Source organism: Mesoplodon bidens, assembly GCF_964165515.1.
Source record: "Mesoplodon bidens genome assembly, chromosome: 3".
In the NCBI taxonomy this organism is placed as follows: domain Eukaryota; kingdom Metazoa; phylum Chordata; class Mammalia; order Artiodactyla; family Ziphiidae; genus Mesoplodon; species Mesoplodon bidens.
Window position 1 is genome coordinate 15,893,515 of NC_138178.1, and position 27,207 is coordinate 15,920,721.

The window sequence follows — 27,207 nt, forward strand, 5'->3', positions numbered from 1 at the left end:
TCAAGTGACTCTGTTTGGGCAATAAATTCAATATTGCCCTTTTGGGGCAATAAATTATATATTAATTCACAAAGGAAGCAAGTCCATGCAGATAACAATCTTATTGTTATATGCAATGGTGTGAAATAGCTGTAAGACCACTGAGTGTGGAAATGGAAAGTCAAAGTCACCCAAGCATCACCAAACCCTTCCGCAGACTCTTCACATCTGTGCCTGTGTCACTCAACTGCAAAAATGTAAAGAAGATTTCAAGACAGAGTAACTTTGGATTGAATAAATGTTGAAATTTGGCTTTAGGAGAAAAGTTCAAACCATTTCTTTCATTACCTGGATGTTTTATCAGTTAAAATGTCAATCACTGCACTTTCCACAGAACACTAAACACCACTGTCCTTTGAAAAATGAAAATTAATTTTTAAAATCCATCACTATAAAGAAATATGAAAGCAAAATGGTGCAATCAGCTCTGTAAAAATCTTCGTGAACTTCTCAGGTGTTTTTACCAAAGACTGCACTATAAAATACAAGTCAAGCTTCAAACCAAAGTTGAAGTTCTTCCATTAATATTTCCCCTACATAATTCAAAACATTTAAGGTGAAGTTATAAATATCTGAAGAAAACCAGGAGGGCCAAACACATTCTGGCAGCTAATAAATGTCTTATGAAACCACATGTGTTAAATGTTAAATGTTTACAAAATCTAAAAAATCATGTATTCATATAAACAAAATGTATTCATTACAAACAGTGATTTTGATTATGTGATTGCTTTTATTTAAATTTCTATGGCTACAAAACACATTTCACCATCTCTAATCAGAAGATGAGATATGCCACAGTTCATAATTTTAGTGAGATTTCACTGAGTTCATCAGTTAGAGTAATATTTTTAAATTATGACAATGCTTTGTCTTGCATATTTAACCACTGAAGCATATTAGCAGAAGAAAAAGAATTTCATTGTGGCAGCTGAGGAAAATTCTGGATCATGAAAATTAAAATATTTATGACCTCTCCAGTTTGGAAGTAAATCAGTTCTCTATTATGTAAGAAAAAAGTTTGCATGGGAATGTTCCATTCAATAAGCATATATTAGTCTTTAATATGATTATAATATATAAACATTTTGTTAATATTTATTGAGAACCCACAAGGATCTTTTCTCCACTAAATATACATGTATTTCCCTTATCCTCAGGAAGTACTGTTAGTATTCAATATTTATTTTTTCAAAATATGGAAGACATCCAGAGACAGTATCACAGTAAAGATTAAATGCATTGCACTGGATTCTTGGTTTAAGCTTCTTTCACTTGAATATTGTACCAACTTCTCCTTTGAAGTGTAACAATTTATATTAGCAGGTTAAATGCTCTAACAACTCCTATTTATTCAATTAAAAGAGCTTTTTTCCCCATGGAATTGTCCAAACGGTTTTGATTTAAACACACATCTGTCAATCTTGCCATCCTTTTTGGAACATACACACAGTCTTTTTCTGTATGTTATGATTGAAAATTTTATATATATATATATATATTCAAAATTTTATTGTGGTAAAATATACTTAATATAAAAATTACCTTTTTCACCATTTTTAAGTGTACAGTTGAGTGGCACTAAGCACCTTCACACTGTTGTACACCCAACACCATCATGTATCTCCAGAACTTTTCCATCATCCCAAATCCAAACTCCATACCCATTAAACACTTACCCCCCATTTTTCTCTTCCCCTCACCCCTGGCAACCACCATTCTGCTTCCCATTTCTATGAATTTGATTTCTCTAGGTAAGAAGAATTATACAATGTTTGTCCTATTGTGACTTGCTTATTTCACTGAGCATGTCTTCAAGGGTCAGCCACGTTGTAGCATGTGTCTACATGTAAACATTAGGTATATTTTCTTTGTAAGTTGTTCAGCTAGTCAATGTATACCTTTAGATATGTTTGGCACATGTTATATTTTATTAGAAATGTTTTAAAAATATATTGCATATTTATTTTATTCTTAAATGTCCCTATTTTATACAGGATCATGTTAATAACGATCAAAAATCTACTGTTTGGAATCATGCAGTATTTGTCCTTCTGTGACTGGCTTATTTCACTTAGCATAATGATTCCACTTACATGAGGTATCTAAAATACTCAAACTCATGTTACTCAGTTGATATAAAGTTTCAGTTATGCAAGGTAATGTCTATAGTCAACAATACTGTATTATGCACTTTTTTGTCAATTGTTTTGCAATACTTAATGCTTTTAAAATACTTTTGCAATACTTAATGCTTGTCAAAAATACAGCATTTTGTGAAGTATTTTGAGAAGGGAGAAGCAGAAAGGAGGAGCATGAAAAACAGCTCACTTGTCTGCCACTAACACCGGTTCAGCAGGGCCTTTTTTATGTTCATGTGAACGATGTATTTGAAGTTGAAGGTGCTGTGCAGAACAGGCGTTTCCTGTGCATCTTCTGCACCAGTCGTGAGGATGGAGACTTTTAGGGTGGAATTGGCAAAGTTTTACTGGACAAGAGCGTCTAGACTGTTTAGAACTTTGACAGGTGACATCCTCCACTCGGTAAGGGTTAGATGACTTCGGACAAGTTCTACAAAACTGCTTGAAGTAAACCCCGTGAGCGCGGTGTACACACCTCGCACCTGCACTTTCCCATCCTTGCAGTAATCACAGCCTTCTTCCTGCTCTAAGAACTGGAAATGCCCGCCGCGCTCCTCGCTGGCTCCGGGCCCTGTTCCCGCAGCGGCCAGCTCGCCTCGGTCACGGTCGGTCACGGCCGTCTGGGGCCTCCCTACCGGCGGCGGCTGCTTCAGGCTCCTGGGAGAACGCCTCCCCAGGCCTCCCGCGGCTCCCAGATCACCCACACCGTGGCCTGGGCCACGCCCTCCTCCAGGGACCACGGCCATTGGGCCGCCTTCCTCAGCGACACCTCTCCTGCCTCGGGGTGTCAGAGATGGTGGCCCTCCTTCTCCCTCCGGCGCCCCCAGCTCCGCTCGCCCTCTCGGCCCCTTCAAGGAAGGTGATGTGGCGGGAGGCAATGACTCGGGGACAGCGCGGGAAGCGCACGCGTCCCGGGGCACCGCCCTGGGGGGATGCCCTGCTTGGGGAGGCCCCCAACCTGGGTGCCCTGCGAGGGAGGCCGAGCCGCCTGCACCCGCACCCTCAGGTCCGGGATCACAGGGGCAGGGGGTCGCGGGTCTGCACAGCCCCATGCACCGTCCCAGCGAGGGCTGCACCGAGATGTCGTGGCGCGTGTTCACCTGCAAGGGCCCATCGAGGCTGCTGACCGCAGGGCGAGGCGGGGCCTCACCTGCGGCAGGTGGTCCGTGAACCTTGCCCGCTGGGAGATGTGAAAACACTCGGCGGCCCTCAGCTCACCGTAGCCCCGGAAAGACCACGAGGCTGTGCAGAGGAAGTGGGAGGGTAGCGCCGGCTCGGGTGCCGCCAGCGGCCCTGCCCAGCCGCGCCCTTGGCTTTGGCTGCCAGCGGGTAGGGGTAAGGATCCTAGCGGGGGGCACAACCCGGTACATGCAACCGTCCAGCACCTCGGCGTCCAGGGCACCCATATACATAGCCCCACCTAGTTAAGAAGATAAATCTTGCGTCAAGTGTTCTTACTACAAAAGGGGGGGAGGCAGGGGAGGACAAGGAAAACTTTGGAGGTGAAGGATGTGGTGACAGTCTCACAGGGGTATGCATATGTCCAAACTTACCAAACTGTATACATTGATTTTGTGCCGATTTTCGTTCAATAATTATACCTTAATAAAACTATTTTAAAATGTATTGTTTGGAATTATAATGATGCCCTTAGGGATTAGTGAAGCACTGGGAGCTTTGTTTCTATCATGAAAGGCCTCCAATTTGCTTCTTAAGACTACTTTTTTTTTTTTTGGCCACCTGTTTTCTCTCTCAGTCATCTCTTCAATTCTGAAGTCTTTTAGGCACAGTGGTTCTCAAACTTTAATATGAAGGTGAATCACCTAGGACATTGTTAAAATGAAACTCTGGGTTCTGTAAGGCTGGGTTATATCCTGAAGTTCTGCATTTCAAAGGAACTCTCAGATGCTGCCTCTGATACTGCTGGTCAAGGAAGTAATGCTCTAATAGCAAACTCTAGCAAAACACAGTTTCCCTTTACCATTAACTGCTTTTGAAAAGGCACTAGGCTACAGGCTCAATCAACTACGTTGGTCAAAATAGTATAAAAGTAAGAGAAACTGGGTAAAGAAAGGACACCTGAGTGAATGCGTCTTTTGCAAAAATCACACTGACTACAGATACCAACTGACAATATTCATGAGTTAATATTTACCGAGTCTCCAGAATATGGTATGTACTCCTGGTGTACTCAAACTACATCCATGAGCTACACCGTTCTAGAGATTCATCCTATACTGGGATAAAAGGAAGATATAAAAGTACTTTCCTTGTGCTTCATGAACTTTAAAACTCTATTTTATTTTATTTATTTATTTTTTGCGGTACGTGGGCCTCTCACTGTCGTGGCCTCTCCCGTTGCGGAGCACAGGCTCCGGACGCGCAGGCTCAGCGGCCATGGCTCACGGGCCCAGCCGCTCCGCGGCATGTGAGATCTTCCTGGACCGGGGCACGAACCCGTGTCCGCTGCATCGGCAGGTGGACTCTGAACCACTACGCCACCAGGGAAGCCCTAAAATTCTATTTTTAAGAAAAATTTGTATAACGAATTCAAATTTGTAAAATATAAATTTAAAAGTATGTGGAAAATGTTTCAAAGTGGTTTTAACTTTCAAAGGAAAGCCTCTTAATTTGTAATAACATATGTATGCATGTGTATATATGCACAATATGTTAAACACTTTAGTGCAGAAAATAGTGTAACATTATATCAATTCTAATGATTCAATTACTACATAAATAATTTCCTCAAAGCAAAAATGATTGTACAAATATTTACATGAAATACTCAAGCTGACATCAAAGTATATGGATATTTTGTAATATGTAACATGGCTGCCTTTTTTTTTTTTTTGGTCATATCCCTTATATAAAGTTGATCTCAAGCAAGCATGACAGGTTTTCTTTGGCCAAATGAGCTTACATTATTTGGAATACTTATCAGACTAAGAAGTAACACTATCTGTTGATAAGCACAGCCATCTGTCCCTGAATTCACATAAAGGAAATAGCAGGATGGTATCAAGATATACTCTATGGGGAAAATGCCAGATAAGTAATCAATAAAAGTTCAATAAAGGAGGAGAAATGGGAAAATATGTCCAAAATAAAATGCTAAAGTATCTACCAATACTCTAGGTGGAATTCGATTAAGAAAACCAATTAAAAGGAGAGCCTTCACCAGAGGAAAAAAAGGAGAAAAGAAGCTAAGTTTCCATATGTAGAATTGAAAAGATAAGAAATATATTTACTTTCAGTTATTGGAACTGAGCATAATACAAACCATTAGAAAGGTGAATTTCTCCAAAAGAAATGAACCAAATTGTGTGTAAAAAAGCATTTAAATGAAGCATAAAGAGGAATGTGACACTCACATTAGAGAAAATGAATGGTCCTCATATTTTTTAATGAACAAAAATAGAACACCGAAAATATCCACAGAGATCATATTGGTAAGGAGATTATTTTTCTTAAATCTATGGTTAAGACCAGGTGTCTGAGGAATTAATTGAATTCCTGCTTACAAACAGGCAGAGGATTTCTCGCTTGCTTTCCCATCTTCTCTTTTCTACACCCCAGTCCACTGCTGTTAATAAAATGCTTACATCAGCAGAAGCATTTTCATTAAAAAGGTGACATTTATCTTACTGCCATACTTTTCTCTTGCTCAACAAAATATATCACTAAAATAAAACACTGCAGCAAAATAAATGTCAAATGTTTAATAATTAAAAAACCCTCTTGTTTGTGACATAAAAATTGGATGCATTTAGTTTTAATTCATTTCTAAAGAGACACAGATATCTTAGCTGCTAAGTTATCTCATATGAGAACCATCATGTAGGTTGTAAATTACATTATATTTCCTTTCTAATACAACTAGGTTTGAATAGTAATGGAATTTCTCATCATTACTCCTATCAAAGACTCTCCATACACTGTCTGAAATGAAGTTTTGGGGCTTTTTTGACTAGTCATGAATACCAACCATGGCTGACATGATCTCTATGTCACCATGGTTGTCTGGAAGGCCATGGCAGCCCTTCTCCTCTTTACCCTTTCCCCACAGCTTCCCACATGATTGGTCAGAATGGAAAAAGCCCTACATTTAATAAAGGTTAGCAATCCATAATATAAGTCTCCAAAGAGAAGAGTACAAATAGGTTCCCTCTCCCATCCATTTTCCTCTTTAATCAACACACACACACACACACACACACACACCCCTAATCACAACTATTCATTTGTTGAACAAATAGAGAGATTTCAAGTGTTAGCAAAAAGCACCAAAACATCAAGAGATGTTAGCACAGAGATGCCCACAAGGAATAGTACTGGTGGCTTCAGAATGAGAATGTACATTCATCTTACTTCATACAAATTAAATGTACCTTGCTCAAGACAAAGACTCTTAAATCCAAGCACAGTCATGAATGTGAGCATATGAGTGATTAAACCATTAATTTACTTACAGCAAGTCGCTGGATCCTCATCACTCTCATCAGAACAGTCCTGCTGAGAGTCACAGACCAATTCTTGGGCAATGCACTGGCCGCTGGCACAAGTGAATTCATCTGCAGAGCAAAGCTGTCTGGAGGGGGCCTGTACACAGGCGTAGACCCAGAGCTCGTCTAGCCCAATAAAACCTTTCTGGCTCAAAATAGTCCCTTCAAAAATAATCTTCAGGGAAAAACAAAGAACAATTTGTGAGCTTACAATCTCTTCAAAAAGACCCAGAAAAGAATAATAGAGATTAAAGAATTATTAAGAAAAATGCCTGTTTAAAGAGCAAGCAAATACAACTAAGAACAAAGTTCCTATTTGATCAGCTTGACCCACACACATAAGACTGATGGGCACATTAGATCCACTGAGGCCTCTGAGAAACGACCCATGATCTGATGAAAGCATCCCATTTAACCACCGACAATGTCCCTGACTGCAAACTTGTTGTTTGGTCATCTTCACAGCCTGCTTATTTTAATATTCAAGGAAAAGAATAAGTGTTAACACTACTTATACTAGAGCTATAACTGCATTTGGTTTTTTAACTACTAAAATTAGTTATTGCAATGCATGAAGGGAAATGTCAGGCAGACAGTAAGATACACAATAGGAGAGAACATTTAAAAAAATAAATTTAAGAAACTATTAATTTTATAAAAGAATTGCTCTAATAATCAAAGAAGCACTAATTAAAGGAAATGAATCTCATTTTCTCCAATCGAATTGCTAGCTTTCTGAAGGTATACAATACTAGCAAGTGAAACAACCATACATTGCTAGTCTAGTGTAAGACAATGCCCAAATATTAAAAACCCCTGAGGTTCTAAAAAGAGCAATGGTTTATTAACACCAAGAGGGCAGGAGAGATAGAAATCAAAGACTGTATAGCAAATAACTAATTATTTGCTGTCCAAAACAGTAGTCACTAGCTCCATAGGGCTACTTAAATTTAAATTAACTAAAATTAAATTAAAATTCAGTTCTACACTTCAGTAGTTACATTTCAACTGTTCAATAGCCACGTGTGGCTACTGGCTACTATACTGGAGAGCACAGATAAAATTTCCATTAACACAGAAAGTTCTTTGGATCACCTCTGAACTAGATACTGGGTTTTGTTTTGTTTTCATGGGATAGAGCAAAAGTATTTCTTTTTTACTCAAGTATAGTTAGTTTATAATATAGTGTTAGTTTCAGGTATACAGCATAGGAATTCAGGTTTTTTTGCATAAATATTGTTAATGTGTAAATAAGATACTAGGAACAAAGACTGACTCCTTTTAGTCTTTTTCACCTTAAAGTTTCTGATAGAATTTCTTTTAAAAAACATAAGCGATATACATTTGTTTATTAAGAAATACTTAAGATGAAGTTTGCATAAATATTTAACAATTTATAAAATAATATTAAATTTAAATATTTCATAAGAACACTTTGTATCTTTCTCCATAATGAACGTCTTATATGTTAAAATTATTGGACCTACAGCTGTGCATTTTCATAGCAGCAGGATAACAGATATGCAGAAATGATATAAGTTTAGGTTTCAAAAATTTATGCATTTAAACTTTGATCTCAAAAGTCTGCCATTATTGAAAAGCCAGTTACATTTAATATGTACTTGGAAACCTTGGATAACTCCAATATTATTTTCATTATATTGTTTGTTTTATCTTTGAGTTAAGTACAAAAACAAACTTTAATATTCAGCTTATGTAAAAAAGAATAAAGGTCCAATCATTTAGGACTTCTTTCAGAAGTTATAAAGATAGATATCAGCTTAGAAAAAATTAAAATAGTGTCAAAATTTTAACTCAACGTGCTATGATATAAACCTCAACTTTTCCGAGATTGCTACAAAAATGCTGATTCATAAATTCCAACTTCAGCAGTAAATTGGATTCTAAAAACCTCCATGGTCACAGTTCAGTATCATTTGGGTTCTCCCTTTTAATACTAGAAAAATGTACCTTAAGTGAATGAAATTGGTTCCATAAGCCACACATACAATCAGCCTCATTATTTTACACTCACACTCCAGCATAAATATGTTTATGTACTCTATATACAAAACGAGTGGAAATTTAGAGTACTACACTTCAAAAATAAAGATCTAAATAGCAATTAATTATATCAGTATTTCAATGTTGATCTCTCTGACGCTACTACACTTTGCAATATTGCCACGATATTAGAAAAGAAAGAAATGACAGGCAAACACTTGATATGAAAGTTTAAAAATATTATCAGATACATTTTTTCTGCACAATCTCAGCTCTAGATACAACACAAAACCCCAAGTTAATATTTTTAAGAGATAGCATTCCCACTGAGCATATGTTTCTTTCAGATGCATCTTTGTACAGGTAGAGTTATCCATGTGTTATAAAGATATGAATTACTGCATTCAAAACATCTGCATATACTCTACTGATTTTCCAATACCAGTTTACTATTTATCTGCTTCATAATGTAACTGGCTTCCCTGGTTGTACTGCACGGTGTTTGGGGGTCCTAGGGTGGGAACCCATGGAGGATGAGGATGCTTTCAACAAGAGTAGTTATGCTCTTGCTCCTCCACTCAAGAAGATCTGACCGGAGTAGGGCTAGATACAATGAAAAGTAATTGCTCTCCCCAGATATACAAGTCTACATCCCTAATTTCAATGCTAATTTAAATTAAGCAATGGGTGATAAATTCATAACTACAAAGCTAAAAATTAAACTCATGATAAAAAATACTTGTTTTTCCCTTTTATACCTGAAATGTCTTCAGTCCTTCTGGTATTAACACATCTGCTTTCACCCATTTTCTGTGAGTTGATATGTTGTATGTCCAAAATATTTCTTCTTCCTTTGATCCAAAGAAAAAGACATCACTCATTCCCCAAATTCTACTCTCATAGTTATATATGTGCTCTCTTAATTATATTTCAGTAGATTTTACCCTACCTGTAGGATATTAAGTACTAAGAAATCTAAAGTATTGATTAAAAAGCTACATAACATTTTAAAAGAAAAATAAAGAAAAGGAGAGGGGAAGGGATGAAAAGATAGAGCACAGAGGATTTTTAGGGCAGTGAAAATACTCTTTATGATAATATAATGATGGATACATGTCATTCATTATACATTTGTCCAAACCTATAGAATGTGCAACACCAATAGTGAACCCTAATGTAAACTAGACACTTCAGGTGATAATGACGTGTCAATGTTGATTCATCAATTGTAACAGGTGTACCACTCTGGTGGAGGATGCTGATAATGGGTGAGGCTAAGCATGTGCGGGGACAGGGGGTATAAGGGAAATCTCTATACCTTCCTCTTGATTTTGCTGTGAATCTAAAATCATTCTATAAAAATTATTGTTTTTAAAAATAAGGAAATAAAGCATGTCTACATAGTAAAGCTGCCTATTTTTTTTATGAGGGAGAGTAAGGACAGAACAAAAATTTGAATGGAATCTTGAGTAAAGTACTGCACTTCAAACAATAAACTTCTAAACAGCAACTAATAAACCGGCTATTTATATCTTAATCCCACTGACATTGCTTCATTTTGCAATATTGCCATGATAATAGGAAAGAAAAAATGGCAGGCAAATATTTAACATGAAAGTTAAAAAATTGTTATCAGACATATTTTCTGTACAATCTCCCTTACATATTTTTTCCTATGGAAGAATTCATTCCAAGTTCCAAATAATACACTTGTTTTCTGGAGATTATACTTCTATTTGACTCTCCAGTCACTCAGTCAAAGACCTTTTCATGTCTTCTAAGGCATGCTATGTCATGCATCTGTATGATGATCATTTTCTAGGTTGCAAAGTGTATCCAAAATTATGTTACTATATACTATGAGGTCAGATATTCGATAAAAGTCTATAATGTACTCCACAATTTTGCCTATGGTAGTGGACTTTATGATTTACGACTGTGCTTTTATGTTCTGAAATAATCCTATTGTTCCTTAGATTTAGTGAAATATATGTATAATGAACTATAGTGAAAATGCAGACAGTGGCATAAATATATCTCAGGTTGAGCTCTGACACTATCTCTGTGCTCTCCTTCTGAGAGATAGGAAACAGCACTGAAAGGTGACATCTAGTTGTAATTCAAATGAGACATGACACTCATAATTTTTCAGACCCTCGTTAGCCTTTATTTCCTCACTTGGATTCACTTATTTCATTCATACTTAAGATTTTCTAAAAATGAATCTATTTTTAACTTAGTCCTTTGCCCTATTATCTACTCCAATTTCCAAGTCTTAAGTATTTCAGAAGATAGTCGAAACCAATTAAAATATACTTCATTCCATTACTTATTCATATCAATGGTTAAGACTTCCACAAGACAATGAAACATACATGGGGGACACATTTTCAGCTGATAGCTTCCAGGTCACATCACAATGAAGTGAAGTTATAAAAAGTTGATAAATACAGCAAATTTTTCTTTCAATAATTTCTAATGCAACTTCAATTATTTAGCATCGAGACATGACATTCTCCACAGATGCTTTTAGTGACACTACTTGGCAAGCTGCATTCACCATGTCCCCTCACTTTAATTTTATGAGGATAATTTACAGCTATTGTGCTCTTTCTTCACAGTGCCTAACTGATTCCCCCGTTCTACTTGAAGAAGAATGCTTTTACATTTTTTTCAGAAAGCTGAGCAGAGTTCTTTCTAAACTTAAATGGTTTTTCACACAAGAAGTTAATGGTATATTGTGTATGAAATCCCGATTTTTTTTACCACATTTTCCTATCTGACAACACAAGCAATGAAAAGGAAAAAGGATTTACCCCAACTAAATGAAATCAGCTTTTATTTTATTTTTGTCCTTACTCTCAGACTCTTATCTAGTTACTTTCAACAGGTGTCAATGTAAAAAAGAAACCCTCAGTTCTGAAAAGCCTTTCAAGGGATGTTCTAATTTTCTATTATCTTAAAATCAATCAAAATTATTTAAATGTCTTTATTCCCCTAGACCAGGATCAATAATGCTATTTTACCTTTCAAGAAAAATATTTATCACTAGAGCTCTTAGAGATCAGCTTATCCTTCCCCCTTTCAATGAAAAAAATCAAGGTATCAAATTCAAGGTTATTTTTTTAACTACTTTTGATTGCACGTGGTGATAGGACCATGTACTGTGGCAAAAACCTTCCTTCAAGGAGAGCTTATTATAGCTTAAAAATCTGTATCATACAAGAAAAGATATTTTCTAAGGCATTTTCTTTCCTGTCCCAACTATGTGTTCCTCCTATTTATTTACCAGTGGGAATTTTAAAATATGTAAAAGGCACCACAAGCTGGACACCCCCACTATCCTTGGCTCACCGACATGGCAGCTGTCCTCAGGATAAAAGATAGGCCATTGCTATGATTATTTTCTTATAGATGATGGACAGAGACTTAATCCTGAGAATAGTTCGATGGTACAAACTAGAACTGCTACACACTGAAGCTGACTTTAAAAGTTTCAACTTTTTAGTTAACTTGTCTTTTACCTATTTTCGATTTCTCAAGTTCTAAAGTACTCTGAAAATAAAGAAAATTACCCTCAGCATTCTCACTAGATATTTCTTGGTTCATCAGCACATTTCATTTTAAGGGTTATTTTTTGTTATTCTATTCATGGAATATGTAAATGATCATTTTCATCAAGAGCTAATTTTTTAAATGATAGGTTTGAAGTCCTTTTTAACTTTGTGATAAAACATCAACTTGTAATTTAAATGTACTTTGATGCAGTTTGCATTGGTGACCAACATTTTATGTGTATAGAGCACAGCAAATAGTGTCAGAAAAGACTGGACACTGCCTTGCAGAATACTGGGTAAACTAATGGATCAAACATCAGTCAACACTCTCTAAGATGTACCCCCAATTGGTTCTGATTAGCACACTAGGTCAGTTCTCCATAATTAACTTCTTGTTTTCTTATAATGTGGGAGATGGAATCTTGGTAAGTCTATTCTTATTATATGAGGTGGTATCTGAAGCCAATTTGTTTGCACTTTTTTCTTGTGTAATCCCAGAGCCAGCAGAGGAATGATATTGCTCACTTTCAATAATTCAAAACTCCATATCCACATACTGAAACTTAAAATCCATCACTGATGCTCAGGGTAGATTAAAATAATCCTTAGTATTAGAAGATAGATAACAAGTTTCTACTCAAACTTAGGACAGTGACTCATTCAAAAATCTAATGACTATTGATTACCCACCATGTGAAAAACACTATTGTAAGACCGTATATTTTTAAAGCATCTTTAAGTATAATATAAGCTCAACAAAATTATTCCAGACTTTTTTTTTATTATGCCTTTGTGAAGAAGGATTTGGAAATTACAGAAAATTTCAAATTGCATGAAAGCTCAGTGGGCTTGGTTTACATGGCACAGGTGATAATAACTAAAAGGTGCTTAAAGCTTGAATGGTATAACATGTACGGATAAAGTTTAACCTACTTTTTTTTGTAAAATTTCTCCCAATTATCTGGAAAGTTTGGAGTATTACACAAAGGGCAGGGAGAGGTTTCTGCCCCTCCACCCACCCCACACCATGTCAAATTGAATGAAATATATCAAATAGGTTCTAGGGCAGTGGACTGCCAAATATTGCTACAAAAAAATGTTACAAAATATAGTTACAAAATGCTACAAATTGTGTCTCATCCGGGTAACAAAGGACAATGTATTAGGCCATCTAATGAGAGTAGTCATTCAACTTCATGCTTTAGAAGTCTGGAAAAGAGAAGTAGAAGAAAAAAGACTGGATATGATGAAAACAACACAAAAGGAAAAGGGAGAGGTGATATGATAGAACTCAGAAGAAAAGGGGAATGCTTCTTGAATATTCAAGTATCTTGGTAATAAGAAGTCTGATACTTGAGGATTAATATGAAGTCACTGCAAACTTCAGAAAACAACAGAAGAAAATGCTGTTGACAGATGGTTAGTGGCACTTGTTAAGTACAGATGACAAACTTTTGTTGAATAATTAATCTGGCTGATGTCGTGCAGAAGTTTCAACTGGATTTATCCAAAGCATCCTGAGCCAAAGGAAACTACTTGCTTGGATACTTTTACTGTCTTTCTTTTCCAATGTCAGAATTCCTGCAATTATTGTCAAATGTTTCCCATTTGTAGAATAACTGCTGTTTACCCCTATGATTTTTTTACTCCTACCTATAAATAAATTCTTCTTCACAATAGAAGTTCTTAAAGTTTCTCAAGTGTTTTCCCAATTGTAGAGAATTGTTTTCAGTTAGTTAGGTTAAAAAAAAAAAAAGACATGAATTTGTTTATTCACTAGCATTACCACTACAACTTTCACTCTGCCCAGAACACCATTTTTTTTTTAATTTATATGACTCATTTGGCTGTATTTAATCAGGGATTACCGATCTTTCAAAACTGTATCTACTGTACCAGAATAAGTATTTGTTTCCATCATATTTACAGCTTTAAGTATACAGAGATCAAAAATCCAGATCACATCAGAGCTTCAGTATAGAGTTAATAATATAGAATCCCAAATATATTAATACACCACAGTTTTTAATATATTTTCATGAATTTTAACAATTTTATGAAACATTTTGCAAACTACCACAGTGTACATGACAATATCTCCTAAACCAGCTTCTTAATACTTCTTTTTTAAAGTATACCAATTAAACAACATTTGTGCTATTATATAGCACAGGGAACTATATTCAATATCCTGCAATAAACCATAATGGAAAAGAAAAAAGCAAATTCCCCCTCAGAAGCAAAAAAAAAAAAAAAATTAAAGGTATCCCAAATAAAGTCAAGATAAGGAATACCTATAGCCTACATGCAACTGAGAAATAGAAACAAAAGTTGCCAAGAATAGAAATTTCATTTACTCAATGAATTTGAAATTAATGCAAGTTTCTTCTCACCTTTTTATTATACAGTCCTACTCTCAGAACACTGTTTTCTATAGAGTAATAGAATTGAAGATGACAGCTCTTGCCCAAGCAGTGACACACAGAGCTATTCAGATAAGCCCTGCTGTATAAATGGTTAAGAGTAGAAGCATGCTTAGCCCCTACCCATATATAGTAACCTGAAAAATAAAGGAGAAAAAAAGCAACTTAGAAAAAATTAGCTGCTTTCTGTTTGAACAAAATTATTGTATTACTTTTCCAAATCAAGACTGAAACACAAATATTTTATTTAAAAGAATACGATGATTGGGGCTTCCCTGGTGGCGCAGTGGTTGGGAATCTGCCTGCCAATGCAGGGGACGTGGGTTCGAGCCCTGGTCTGGGAAGATCCCACATGCCGCGGAGCAACTGGGCCCGTGAGCCACAATTACTGAGCCTGCGCGTCTGGAAGCTGTGCTCCGCAACAAGAGAGGCCACGATAGAGAGAGGCCCGCGCACCGCGATGAACAGTGGACCCCGCTTGCCACAACTAGAGAAAGCCCTCGCACAGAAACGAAGACCCAACACAGCCATAAATAAATAAATTTAAAAAAAAAAAAGAATACGATGTTTTTAAAAGATTGCATCAACTACAAATTACAGATTTTCGTTTCCATATTTTATTTCTAAAATGCATTGTAATCTCCTAATTCCTAAAATCAAAGTTTGACAATACCTTCAATATGAAAATTCAATATTCTTATAAAAAGAAATCTACTGATATAAAAATCTCTGTGCCACCAAATGATCATTCTTTTAAATAAAACAATACAATCTTTCTTTAATCAAAAATTCCTCATCTTTCTTCCCAGAATTATTTTCCCTTTTGATTATTTTTTCTATTCTTCACAGAAAAACTTTCATCGTTTAAGGGAATATAATTTAAACTGCCCTCTTTCTTACCAAACTACATGGAAGCATCATATACCTACAGTCCTACTAAACTACAGATATGGATTGTATAGTACATAAAAATAGTCAGTTTTTTCCATCTGATTCTTAAAACCAGTTTGTATTGCTTTTGAACTCAATAATATATACAATACAGAGATACAAAGATATTTCTATGTTTTATAACTTCAGTTTTCAAAGATAAAGTCTTTCAAATGTTTTATTTCTTTGTAAGAGAGCAAATATTCCTGCAACATCTAAAAACTTTGAACTTAAATTCAGTGAAATTTAGTTACTAGACATGTTAGCCTTTAATCAAAGTAGTATATAATAAGTTACTACTTTTCCTCTGACCTATACGTAAGGAAATGATAAATAAAATGAAAACACATTTTTACAAAAGCAGAGACGGATTAAACAAGATAAAACATCTCAAAAGATAAGGAAAAAATAGATATGCCAAGTGATGAGCAGGGCTAAAACCACAGAACTCTTGGATGTTGGGACCAGAAGCAGGCTGTAGTAGCTAGAATTTTGACTAATTTAAATGTTGCAAAATCCTGGATGAACAGAGTCAAATTCTCTCTATGAGGTCAAAGATTAGGTCTGGAAATCCTTCTCGTAAACTGAGGTGGGAAAGATACTTACCCTCACTGCTGTGGGCTATGGCTAAGTGACAGTACGTGCAAAACTCCAAGCATTACCATCAAGTATGAAACCCTAAACCAGGATTGTTACTCAGATAAGGTTCTGGGTTGCTGAGTAATACCACGATAAAACTGCTGAACAAGGAGGTCGGAACAAAGTAAAAGAGCAGGAAAGAGTAAAGTGGGTTTAGAAAGAGAACAAATCTAATTGAAAAAAAAGCCTGCAAAATTTCCAGTTTCTGGACCACCATGTAAGAAGCTTAGAAGTTGTTATTCCTGTCCACTTAGCAAGAAAATATATGAACAAACTGAAAATCAACAACTCTTCTTAGACCCCTAGGAAAATTGAGGTCATGGCACAAACCATTGTGCAAGAATTGGTGAGGTAAGCAGATACAAAGAATCACAACTTTCAAGAGCAGAATCGCAAAATTGTATGGGAAAGTACAGGGGTGGAAAAAACTAGATTGTGATTGATGAACTGCTGGAGGCTCAGTGTGAACACATTTGCGAGTTAAAAACTCCAGGCAGTCCCATCTTAGGGAGGACCCCACTCTTTTGTGAGTTTTACCTTCAGGAGCCCTACCATGTTCTCACAGTAAGAATCAGAGAAAAATCTTCTTGTGCCTACAGCTAGGGGAGAGGAAAAGTAGTCATTTTGAAATATACCTGGACTCTCCTGTTATTCTTAATAAGGCTTTCACTCAAAAGGAGCTTTACAACCAGCTAATCGACTAGAGATCCTAACTGGGAGAAGTGAGATATCAAATCCAGCAGGTTCTAACCTTCCACATGACAGGAGCAAAATACCCAGATCCAGCCCCCACTGGATCAAAGACTGAGATCCATTCATAGGACTATAGGATGCTTCCCTTCCCCTCACAACGTATCACCCCATCAAAAGTGGTCCTGTATGATAACAAGGAAATATTACCAAAAGAACTGTGGGTCTCAGACCTTATTTCAGAAGATATCTTTAGAGAAACCCGAAGACAACAGTGGGACCAAAACAAGAACACTACATGAAATTTTAGTCTCAGACATTAACAGCTACAGCCAACAGTAAACAGAGCCTAAACTCTAGCTGGATAAACATAAAAGCTCACATTAAATACCTATCTACCTTAATTCCTTTTATGCAGTACATTATGCCTGGCTTTCACACACACAAAAATTACAAGGCATACTAAAGGGCAAAAAATATATAGTTTGAAGAGAAAGAATAGACATCACAACCAGACCCAGATCTGGCAGGGATGCTGGAATTATCAGACTGGGATAAATAAGTCAAGAGTTCCAGTGGAAAAAGTAGAAAACATGCAAAAAAGATAATGTAGGCAGAGAGTTGGAAATTCTAGGGAAGAATAAAAAAATGCTAGGGGTAAAAAACAGTACAACAGAAATGAAAAATGCCTTCAAATGGCTCATTAGCAGACTTGACTCAGCTGAGGAATGAATCTCTGAGCTTAAGGATATGTCAATAGAAACTTCCAAAACTGAAAAGCAAACAGAAAAAAAAAAAAAACAGTGAAGAGAGGAATGATTCTATCTAAGAACTCTGGGAAAACTACAAAAGGTGCAACATATGCATAATGGAAACATGAGAAGAAGAAAGAGAAAGGAAGAGAATCAATATTTGAAGTAACAGTGACTGAGAATTTTCATCCAAATTAATGTCAGACACCAAACCAGAGATCCTGGAAGCTCAGGAAACATCAAGCAGGATAAATATCCAAGAAACTACACCTAAGCACATTACTATATTCATTCAAAACTGCAATCAAAGACAAGCAAAAATCTTGAAATATTCCACGAAGAAAAAATCTTACTTATAGAGGAACAGAGATAAGAATTGGATCAGACTTCTCTTCCGAACCATGTAAGCAAGAAGAGAGTGGAGTAAAATATTTAAAATATTAAAAGAAGAAAAAAACTCAACCTAGAATTCTATGTCCAGCAAAAATTATCCTTCAGAGATGAAATACAAATAAAGACTTTCTCAGACAAATAAAAATTGAGGGAATTTGTGGCCAGTAGACTTGCAAGTAATGCTAAAAGGCATTCTTCAGTGAGAAGGAAAATTATATAGGTCAGAAAGTCAGATCTACATAAAGAAAGGAATAGTATCAGAGAAGGAATAAATGAAAGTAAAATGAAACATTTTATTTTCAACTTGCTTAATCAAAAAAATAAGTTTGTTCAAAACAGTAATAGTCCTAATGTATTTGATAATGAAATGAAATGAATGAGAGCAATAATACAAGGGAAAGGAGGGAAGACTTAGGAGTATTTATTATAATGGACTTGCACTACTCATGAGGAAGTATAGAGTTATTTGAAAGTAGACTTGGATTAGTTGTAAATGTATTTCACAAACTCTAGAGCAACCACTAAAAAAAGTTAAAAAGGAAGCATAATCAATATGATTTTTTATTTGCTACCTTCATCATCACTGCTTTGATTCTGCTGAGGTGGAGATTCTAACACAGAAATTTCTCTTGCTTTTGTGCGCATCCAGGAAGTTTGCCCAGCAGATGTTTCTGATACCCAGTCACACATGTCAAAATCAAATCCACAGGCCTGACACACTAAAGAGAGGAGAAAAAGATGTCGGTGGACTATCACAGTCTACTGGAGTGGCTGCTTAACAATGGTTATAGTTGCAATCAAGGCATAAACACACACACACACACAAATTCATATCTGGAAATTTTGATTCAATAAGTCTTAGAGTGTTCTCTACTTTTTAAAAGTTCTTCATTTGATCCAGATGGGCATCCTCCAAATGAGAACCACTGCTGCCAAAAAAAAAAAAGAAGAGATTTCTTTTTCTTGTACCACTGCTTCCATTGTGGTTTTTTAAATGGCATAATATCTGACCTTACCTATTATATGGAATTCAGTTAACTTAAATAATTTACTATTCACAATCACACTGAAATTTTAAAGAAGAAACATTGTATATAATTCCAAGACCTTTAATGTAATTGTTTTACAAAACAACATTATCTTAAATTGACATATTCACTGTCTTTTACTTTTTGAATAAACAACAGACTTGCAATAACACTTCAGCTAAAACCCCAATGATACTCCTGCTAAAACTAAGACATAGATGGAAACAGAGTTTGTCAAGTGAGTATCCCTACTAGTGGTCTGATATTCCTATTAGGCTTCTGAGTCTCATGGATGGCATAACACTGACAAGGCAGGCAGACATCTCATTTTAACACTTACACCTCAATCCTTCATCTGTAGAATCAAATCTGCAGAGACTTATATCTGGATGGCATTGTTCCATCTTGGTATTCAATGTTTCTTGACATGGTAAAATTTCATCTGTAAGATTGGCAAGAAGTGAGATGCAGGTGTCACTAGAAAGGATCATGTATTTCTTAAAGTGTTAACATTTGTTCTACAGAGCATGCTCAACCCAACTCCTCTCCATGGCGGCATCATGCCTTAGGGAGACTCATTACACAGACAGAAAAAGAGAGATCGATTCACAGAGAGAAGAGAGAGAGAAAAAAAACAACCATGCCAGTGCTTCTGTATTTTAATCAGATCTCTGTAAAACTCTTAGAGGAAAACATAGGTGGAACACTCTGACATAAATCGCCGCAATATTTTTTTGGATCCATCTCTTATAGGAAATAAAAGCAAAAATAAACAAATAGGATCTAATTAAACGTAAAAGTTTTTGCACAGCAAAGGAAACGATGGACAAAATGAAAAGAAAACCTACTGAATGGGAAAAAATATTTGCAAATGATGACTGATAAAGGGTTAATATCCAAAATATATAAAAAGCTCATACAACTCAACATCAAGAAAACGAACAACCTGTTAAAAAATGGGCAGAAGAACTGAATAGACATTTTTTTAAAGAGGAAATGCAGGTGGCCAACAGGCACGTGAAAAAATGCTCAACATCACTAATTATCAGGGAAATGCAAATCAAAACTGCAATGAGATATCATCTTATACAGTCAGAATGGCTATCATCAGCAAGAACACGAATACCTAATGTTGGCGAGGATGTGGAGAAAAGGGAACCCTCTTGCACTGTTGGTGGGAATGTAAATGGGTACAGCCACTATGGAGAACAGTATGCAGGTTTCTCACCTTCCTAAATATCTGAGCTTTGAATCTTTTGACATCTTGTTACAGTCATCTACAGACACTGGTGCCCTACCCCTCAATCCCTGATTACTTTACCCGTTGGCTCAATGTCACTCTGTCATTTCAATGTTCACATTCATCTTGCCCCTCAATTTCTTGATTTTTCTTACTGATGCTCATGAAGGAGAACTGTTGATGTAAAATCACTTCTGCCACCACTCGGCTGAATATGATCATAATTAATGGTGATAACACTTCCTCTATCTTAATTATGAGGGGTCCACTCCCCAACCATCACCCCTATCTTTCCACTCACTCCCTCTAGTATCTCTACTGTAAAAAAATTTTTGACAGCAACAGGACCTACAAAGCTAATGGTCCTCCAGTTTTGCAATTCCTTTCATCCTCTCTCATGTCCTCATTTCTTTTTTACTGATGTTAGAAAATAGTCATCTGCTGGCTCTTCTCATGCTTCCACAAACTCAGGACAAAAACTCTGATAAGTACAATCCTTCATGTAGTGTAAGTGCCTGACAGTTAGCTTTCTTGATTGTAATGTAAGTGCCTGACATCAACCTTTTGATTGCTGAGGCATCCATTTCAAAGACATCCATCTCTAATAAACACATTGCCCTCTACACACTGGATAAAGAGCCAGTCTGTCCCACCCATGAAGTTCCACTTTTCAACAGCCCTTGGTGACCTAGATAACTGAGCACTCGAGTGACCCAGCTTCCCCCTTACTGCACTTTAATTCCCACTTGTATGTTTTAAATTCAACAATAAAATGTAAAACCGGGAAACCCTAGGCACCCCATCCTCGACTCCAACAAAGGCAGAACCCTAGGTTTACTCTCTCTCTCCCCACAACCTCGCTGTATGGCCCTTGGATGTGCTGGGTACCCTCCAGGACCTGTAAGAAGCAAACCTTGTTTTTCCAAAGTTCCCTGATGGTTGTGGCAGGGGTGTGTCTTGTAATCATAAGAACCGCAAGGGCTGGACTAGCCACAATATCACAACACTGGCTCTGGTCTGTGGGGACTCACGACATGTAATCTGGGCCCAGGTGAGCGCCTGAGATTCCTGGCAGATAGCATCACTGTGAATAGGCTGAGACCCACACGACACCTACATCCGTGCAGATGAACGGGAGTGATGGGTCAACACCAAGCTGACTAAAATGACTTCATATTCCTGACTACTCACTTCATTGCACTGGGGCCATCCCGCTACATCTTCCTAATTCTTTCCTTTTCTTCCATTTCTAGACAACTGTTCAAAGCCCTCTATCCACTCCTTAAATCTCCAACTCCTCCTCCCCCTCAGCTAATCATCTTGCTTTATGTTTCATTGGGAAAATGAGAGAAACCAGAAGAAAACCTCACAAGCCCCACCACCTGCACTGCCACCCACATGCCTTTCCTCCTCTTAACTGTGATCAACCAGTCCTGCTGCTCCCTAGGTCCACTCCTTTCATTTACCCAGGAAATGTATCTCCTCTCCCCTATTTTGCAATCATTCCAGCAATTTCCTCCCCTCTTTTACATCCCACATGCTTTCTTTCCCTTCAGTATACAAGAGGCCACAATCTCACCCATCTTAAGAAAATCTCTTAAACCTCCAACTCCCTCCAACTAACTTCTCCAAGTTCTGCCTATTCTCACTGATTCCAACACCACTTCTTCTCCCCCCATTCTCTCTTGCATCTGTTCCAATGAGGTTTTTTCAATTTTTTAAAAATGAAGTTAAAATTCACATAACCTAAAATTCACCACTTTAACCATTTAAAAGTACACAATTTGGTGGCTTTTATACATTCTCAGTGTCATGCAATTATCACCATTATCTAATTCCAAAACATTTCCATCACTCCAAAATAAAACCCTGTATCCATTAGCAATCACTCCCATTCTCTCCCCCTCCTCAGCTTCTGGCAACCACTGTTCTGCTTTCTGATGACTTTGCCTATTCCACACATTTTATAAAATGGAATCCCACATTATATAGCTTGTTGTGTTTGACTTTTTACTTCTCAGATGTTGTCAAGGTTTATTCATGTTGGTGTAACATGTATCAGAACTCTATTCCTTTTTTTTTTTAACCCTTACCACTGTGCTGAAACTGCGTATATCAAAGTTGACCTCTCCATTGTTAACCTACAATAATATTTAATTTTTCCTTCCCAACATACCTGACGTATCAGTGATATTGATATAGTTGCTCACTCCCTTTTTCTTGAAATGTTTTCTTCACTGGATCCTGGTACATAATTCTCTCCTGGTTGTCATCTTAAATGACTAGCGTTTATTCTCATCTCCTTGGCTGGTTTTCCCTCATCTCATCGATGTTACACAAGATGACATTAGCCTTGGATCTCGTCTCTTCTCACAATATTGTTAACATCACCTAGTCTCATGCCTTTAAAACATTTCCAATGCCAATAACTCATAGAACTATAACTTAGGTCCAGACCTTCCACTGGACTCCAGCATATCCTGTTGCTGACTTGGCCACTTCACTTGGATAACCAACATGCATTTCAAAAGAAATATGCCTGAAACTAGGCATATTTTCTTATTTTCTCGGCCCAAACTTTCTCCTCCCACATTTTCTCATCTCAGTCCATGACAACTCCATCCTTCTGGTTCAGGTAAAAAGAGTAGAGACATGTATGATACATCTCTTACTTTCATCGGACATGCCATCCATCAGCAAATCTTTGCTTGATCTATAAAACACATCTAGAATCTCACTACATCGAAGTACTCACTACTACTACCAATTCTCAGTTAAGGGAACATCATTCTTTCTGGATTATAGTTAAAACTTCTTATTTTGTCTCCTTGTCGCTGCCCTTGCCCCATTATTATCTTTCAATATCCTCAGACTAAAACAAAATTAAACTACAAATCTGGGAAATCCACATTTATTCGGTAATTAAATATCACACGTTTAAATAAAACAGACTTTGAAATAACCAAGTATTTTGATCTGAATGAAAATATAACTTACTAAAATTTGTGTCATATAGCTAAAATAGTACTTAGAAGGAAATTAGTAATTATAAAAGTTTTCATTAGGAATGAAAAATGATTGACCTCAAATCCTGTAATTTAACTATCCATTTACAGAAAGAAGGACAAGAAGAACATATTAAAACTAAATCAAGCAGCAAGTTAGATCATGTCTCCTCTGCTCAAAATCATCACACGGACTTCTATCCTACAAGAAATGCATGCAAAAGTCCTTTCCATGATCCTCCTCTTACAAACCAGGCTTACTCTTGCTTCAGGACCTTTGCCTTGACACGTGGCTTCCTTCCAATACACACATGGCTTGACCTCTCAACTTTTTTTTTTTTTTTTGCTCAGAAAATATGTTCTTCATGTGACCATGCCTGACCACTCTATTTAAAACTTATCTCCCCCTTGCCTGTGCCACCCTTACCTCAGTTTTCTGCTTTATTGTACCCATAGCACATAACACCACTTGACATAAAGTACCTTTTTCTATTTACTTGCTTAGCTTCTTTCTCTTTCTGACTAAAATATAAATTCCATAAACTCAGGGATTACCATTTGTTTTTTCACTGCATCTCCCTCACGTCTAGAAAAATTCTTGACATAACATAGATGTTCAATATATACTTGTTTAATGAATGAATGAATAAATGACCTAAGACCAATTCAATGAAATCTTTTACAACAGCACAGACTCTATATAAATTGTTCACATTTGTATTAGAAATAAAATTGAAGCAATTGGTTGTGAATATGATTTACGAATAACATCCATAATCTGGTTTCTCATAATGGAAGCTAACAAATGATGAATATGCAAAGCTTCTTGAACATAAGATCCACTGAAAATAAAACTGCATATGCAATTAAGGGAGTGTGGGCAATAAATGAAACTAAGATTGCACAATAACAATTACCATGAAACAATTAAAACTGTAATTTTTGTAGATTCGTATAATAGCTACAAATCTTCAGCCCCTGGAGCTGCATAATTAAATGTTTGCCATAGTTCAATTAACTGTTGGATATTATCTTTAATTTTTCACTATTTATACAATAACCACAAAAGTACTGTAAACAAAAATAGCAAAATAGTCAATTATAAATTGCATAGAATTTAATATTCAGCTTGTATCAGTTGCTATTAAATATCTTTCACCAATATCAACCACTTCTACTACCTTTTGTCCCCCAAATTGGAATTTGAAAGCACAAAAACAATGATATGGTGGAGGTTAATAAGTTGTCAATCAACTAATCTCCTGGACAGCTTTTTATTTTAGTGCATTCTATTTCAGAGCTCAAAGTTATTTAAAGATGTCCTCTATATTTATATTCATATTCATTTTCTCTCCCTCCCCACACCCTCTTTCATTTTTATATTGCACCACAATCCAGCAGTAGAAAATTATGTTTGGCATTTTAAAATTCTCCATCAATGACGTACAATCGGCAGGATGAAGCTTTGCCAACAATTTCAAAGTCTCTATACCAATGAAGCCACATGTGTAGAGCCTGCCATCCTTCAAGTCTTATCTTGTACAAACAGGTTATGTGAAATTGGCCACATCACTCAGATGGAAGAGAATGAAGTCCAAGCCTCAAGGCTATTGCAGCAAAAGTTATAATTGACATCCATTTTTGACTCCAGGGGCTTTTGACAATTTCTTTATGAGTTTTCTTAAAACAGTAATGAATTTCAATGAATAGTCATTAGATCTTAAAAGGTAGCTAGAAGTTAATAAGATAAAAAAGGTAACTAGTTAAATAATGCTTATTTAACTGGATAATATATAAGCATTATTCAGGTTCTCATTAAGGAATAATTTGTGTATTTGGAATGTTCATAAATGAGACTAAGGCAAAGTCCTGGCAAACCAACCTAAAAATATTCACAGAATATTCATGATATTTGATTATGAGCCCTAACATGCAATCTTTATAAAAATATACAGTAATTTGTTCAAGAAGCAATATTATTTAAGAATCAGTGATTAGGGCTTCCCTGGTGGCGCAGTGATTGAGAGTCTGCCTGCCGATGCAGGGGACACGGGTTCGTGCCCCAGTGTGGGAGGATCCCACATGCCGCGGAGCGGCTGGGCCTGTGAGCCATGGCAGTTGGGTCTGCGCGTCCGGAGCTTGTACTCCACAACGGGAGAGGCCACAACAGTGAGAGGCCCGCATACCGCAAAAAAAAACCCAAAAAACAAACAAACAAAAAAAAGAATCAGTGATTAGGGCTTCCCTGGTGGCGCAGTGGTTGAGAGTCCGCCTGCCGATGCAGGGGACACGGGTTCATGCCCAGAGGCCACAACAGTGAGAGGCCCGCATACCACAAAAAACAAACAAACAAAAAAAGAATCAGTGATTAAGCACATTCTTATTTAGTCACAGTCACAAACCTGGGTCTTTTTAGACTTTGATAAAGTCTAAACAGGTCTTCCTTTCAATACATGTACAGTGGATACTCATATCTTGCGAAGGGCAATAATTAGAAAGATACTGTTCGAAAGTGTGGGAATAATCTAAAAGATTTAATATTATAAAAAGAATTTAGTTTTATTTTTCATCTTGAAAATATTCCAAAACCACGAAAATACCTATATCTAGCACTTTTATAAAGAGAGCTGTATTTCTATAGTAAAGAGTAAGTAGAGAGAATCAGTTATGTTTTTTCCCTAAAGATAATACTACCCTTAATAATCTATATGGTGGATTACTCATCATCAGAATGTTTCCAATTGTAAAACGTTACTATTTCTTCTTTAAAAATGATATACAGTAAAATTATACTTTTGGGTATTTATTTCCATGAGATTCGACAAACATAGAGCCATGATCTGCATATCCATCAATATTTCATTTATCCGGTCAGGGCTGTCCCTAGTTGTTTAGTACCTTGCTCTTATGGGCTGAACTGGACCCGCCACTCCCAATTCATATGTTGAAGTCCAAACCCTCAGCACCTCAGAATGTGACCATATTTGGAGGTATACAGAGGTAATTAAGGTAAAATGAGGTCATATTGGTGGGTTCTAATCCAAAAGGATTGGTGTCCTAATAAGAAGAGGCATTTAGGATATCGACACACACACACAGAGGACTGTGAAGATCCAGAGAGAAGAGAGTCATCCACAGGCAAGGAAAGAAAACAAACTTGGTGACACCTTGATCTTGGACTTCCAGTCTCCAGACTCATGAGAAAATAAATTTCTGTTGCTTAAGCCACCCAGTCTGTGGTATTTTTTTTTATTAGTTTCTGCTTTATAACAAAGTGAATCAGTCATACATATACATCTGTTCCCACATCCTGTGGTATTTTTTTATGGTGGTCTTAGAAAACATGCACTGACCCTGGGGTGATTAGGGCAGGTACACAGTGACCCAGAGTGTGAAAGCCTAAAGTGGCTGGGGTGGGTGCTGTGGATTGGTTGGTTTGCATTTGAAAAATACACTGTATGGTGAGCTGTTTTACTGTCTCTAGGAATTGGCTCACCCTGGAAGAGACAGTCCCTCCAGGGTCAGCAAGACCCCAGACATCAAAGCATCAGAACACAGAAAATAAAAACACAGTAACAGAATTGCTCCCTAGTCTCAAAAAAAAAAAATTAGAACAAATTTTTGAAAGCACACTGGTTTGAAGAAATAAGAAAATAAAGAAGTCTTGTCAGAAAACCTATATATCTTAGAACCATTTTTATAACCAAAATAACCACCAAAAGACATATTACAGCATTCACTTCCAAGCAGTATTCATTTTCAAGTACTATATTTCAGCTATAAAATGACAAAAACACTATGTTTCTACTAAAATATGGCAAATGCTTGGCTCAGATTAATTCATCCCAGATAAAAAATCAC

At 36.6% G+C, this 27,207-nt stretch overlaps 1 protein-coding gene across 1 annotated transcript in view; it reads right to left on the reverse strand.

The window, feature by feature from the left end:
• MALRD1 (MAM and LDL receptor class A domain containing 1) overlaps positions 1 to 27,207 on the reverse strand; it is a gene marked incomplete at both ends in the record, with an annotated part of 607,751 nt that overhangs the window by 521,319 nt on the left and 59,225 nt on the right. The window contains 5 exons of the mRNA XM_081226990.1: positions 6,653 to 6,860; positions 9,448 to 9,540; positions 14,640 to 14,806; positions 18,646 to 18,792; positions 19,442 to 19,543. Of these exons, the coding sequence (XP_081083116.1) occupies positions 6,653 to 6,860; positions 9,448 to 9,540; positions 14,640 to 14,806; positions 18,646 to 18,792; positions 19,442 to 19,543 (717 nt within the window). The remainder of the gene's footprint in view (positions 1 to 6,652; positions 6,861 to 9,447; positions 9,541 to 14,639; positions 14,807 to 18,645; positions 18,793 to 19,441; positions 19,544 to 27,207) is intronic.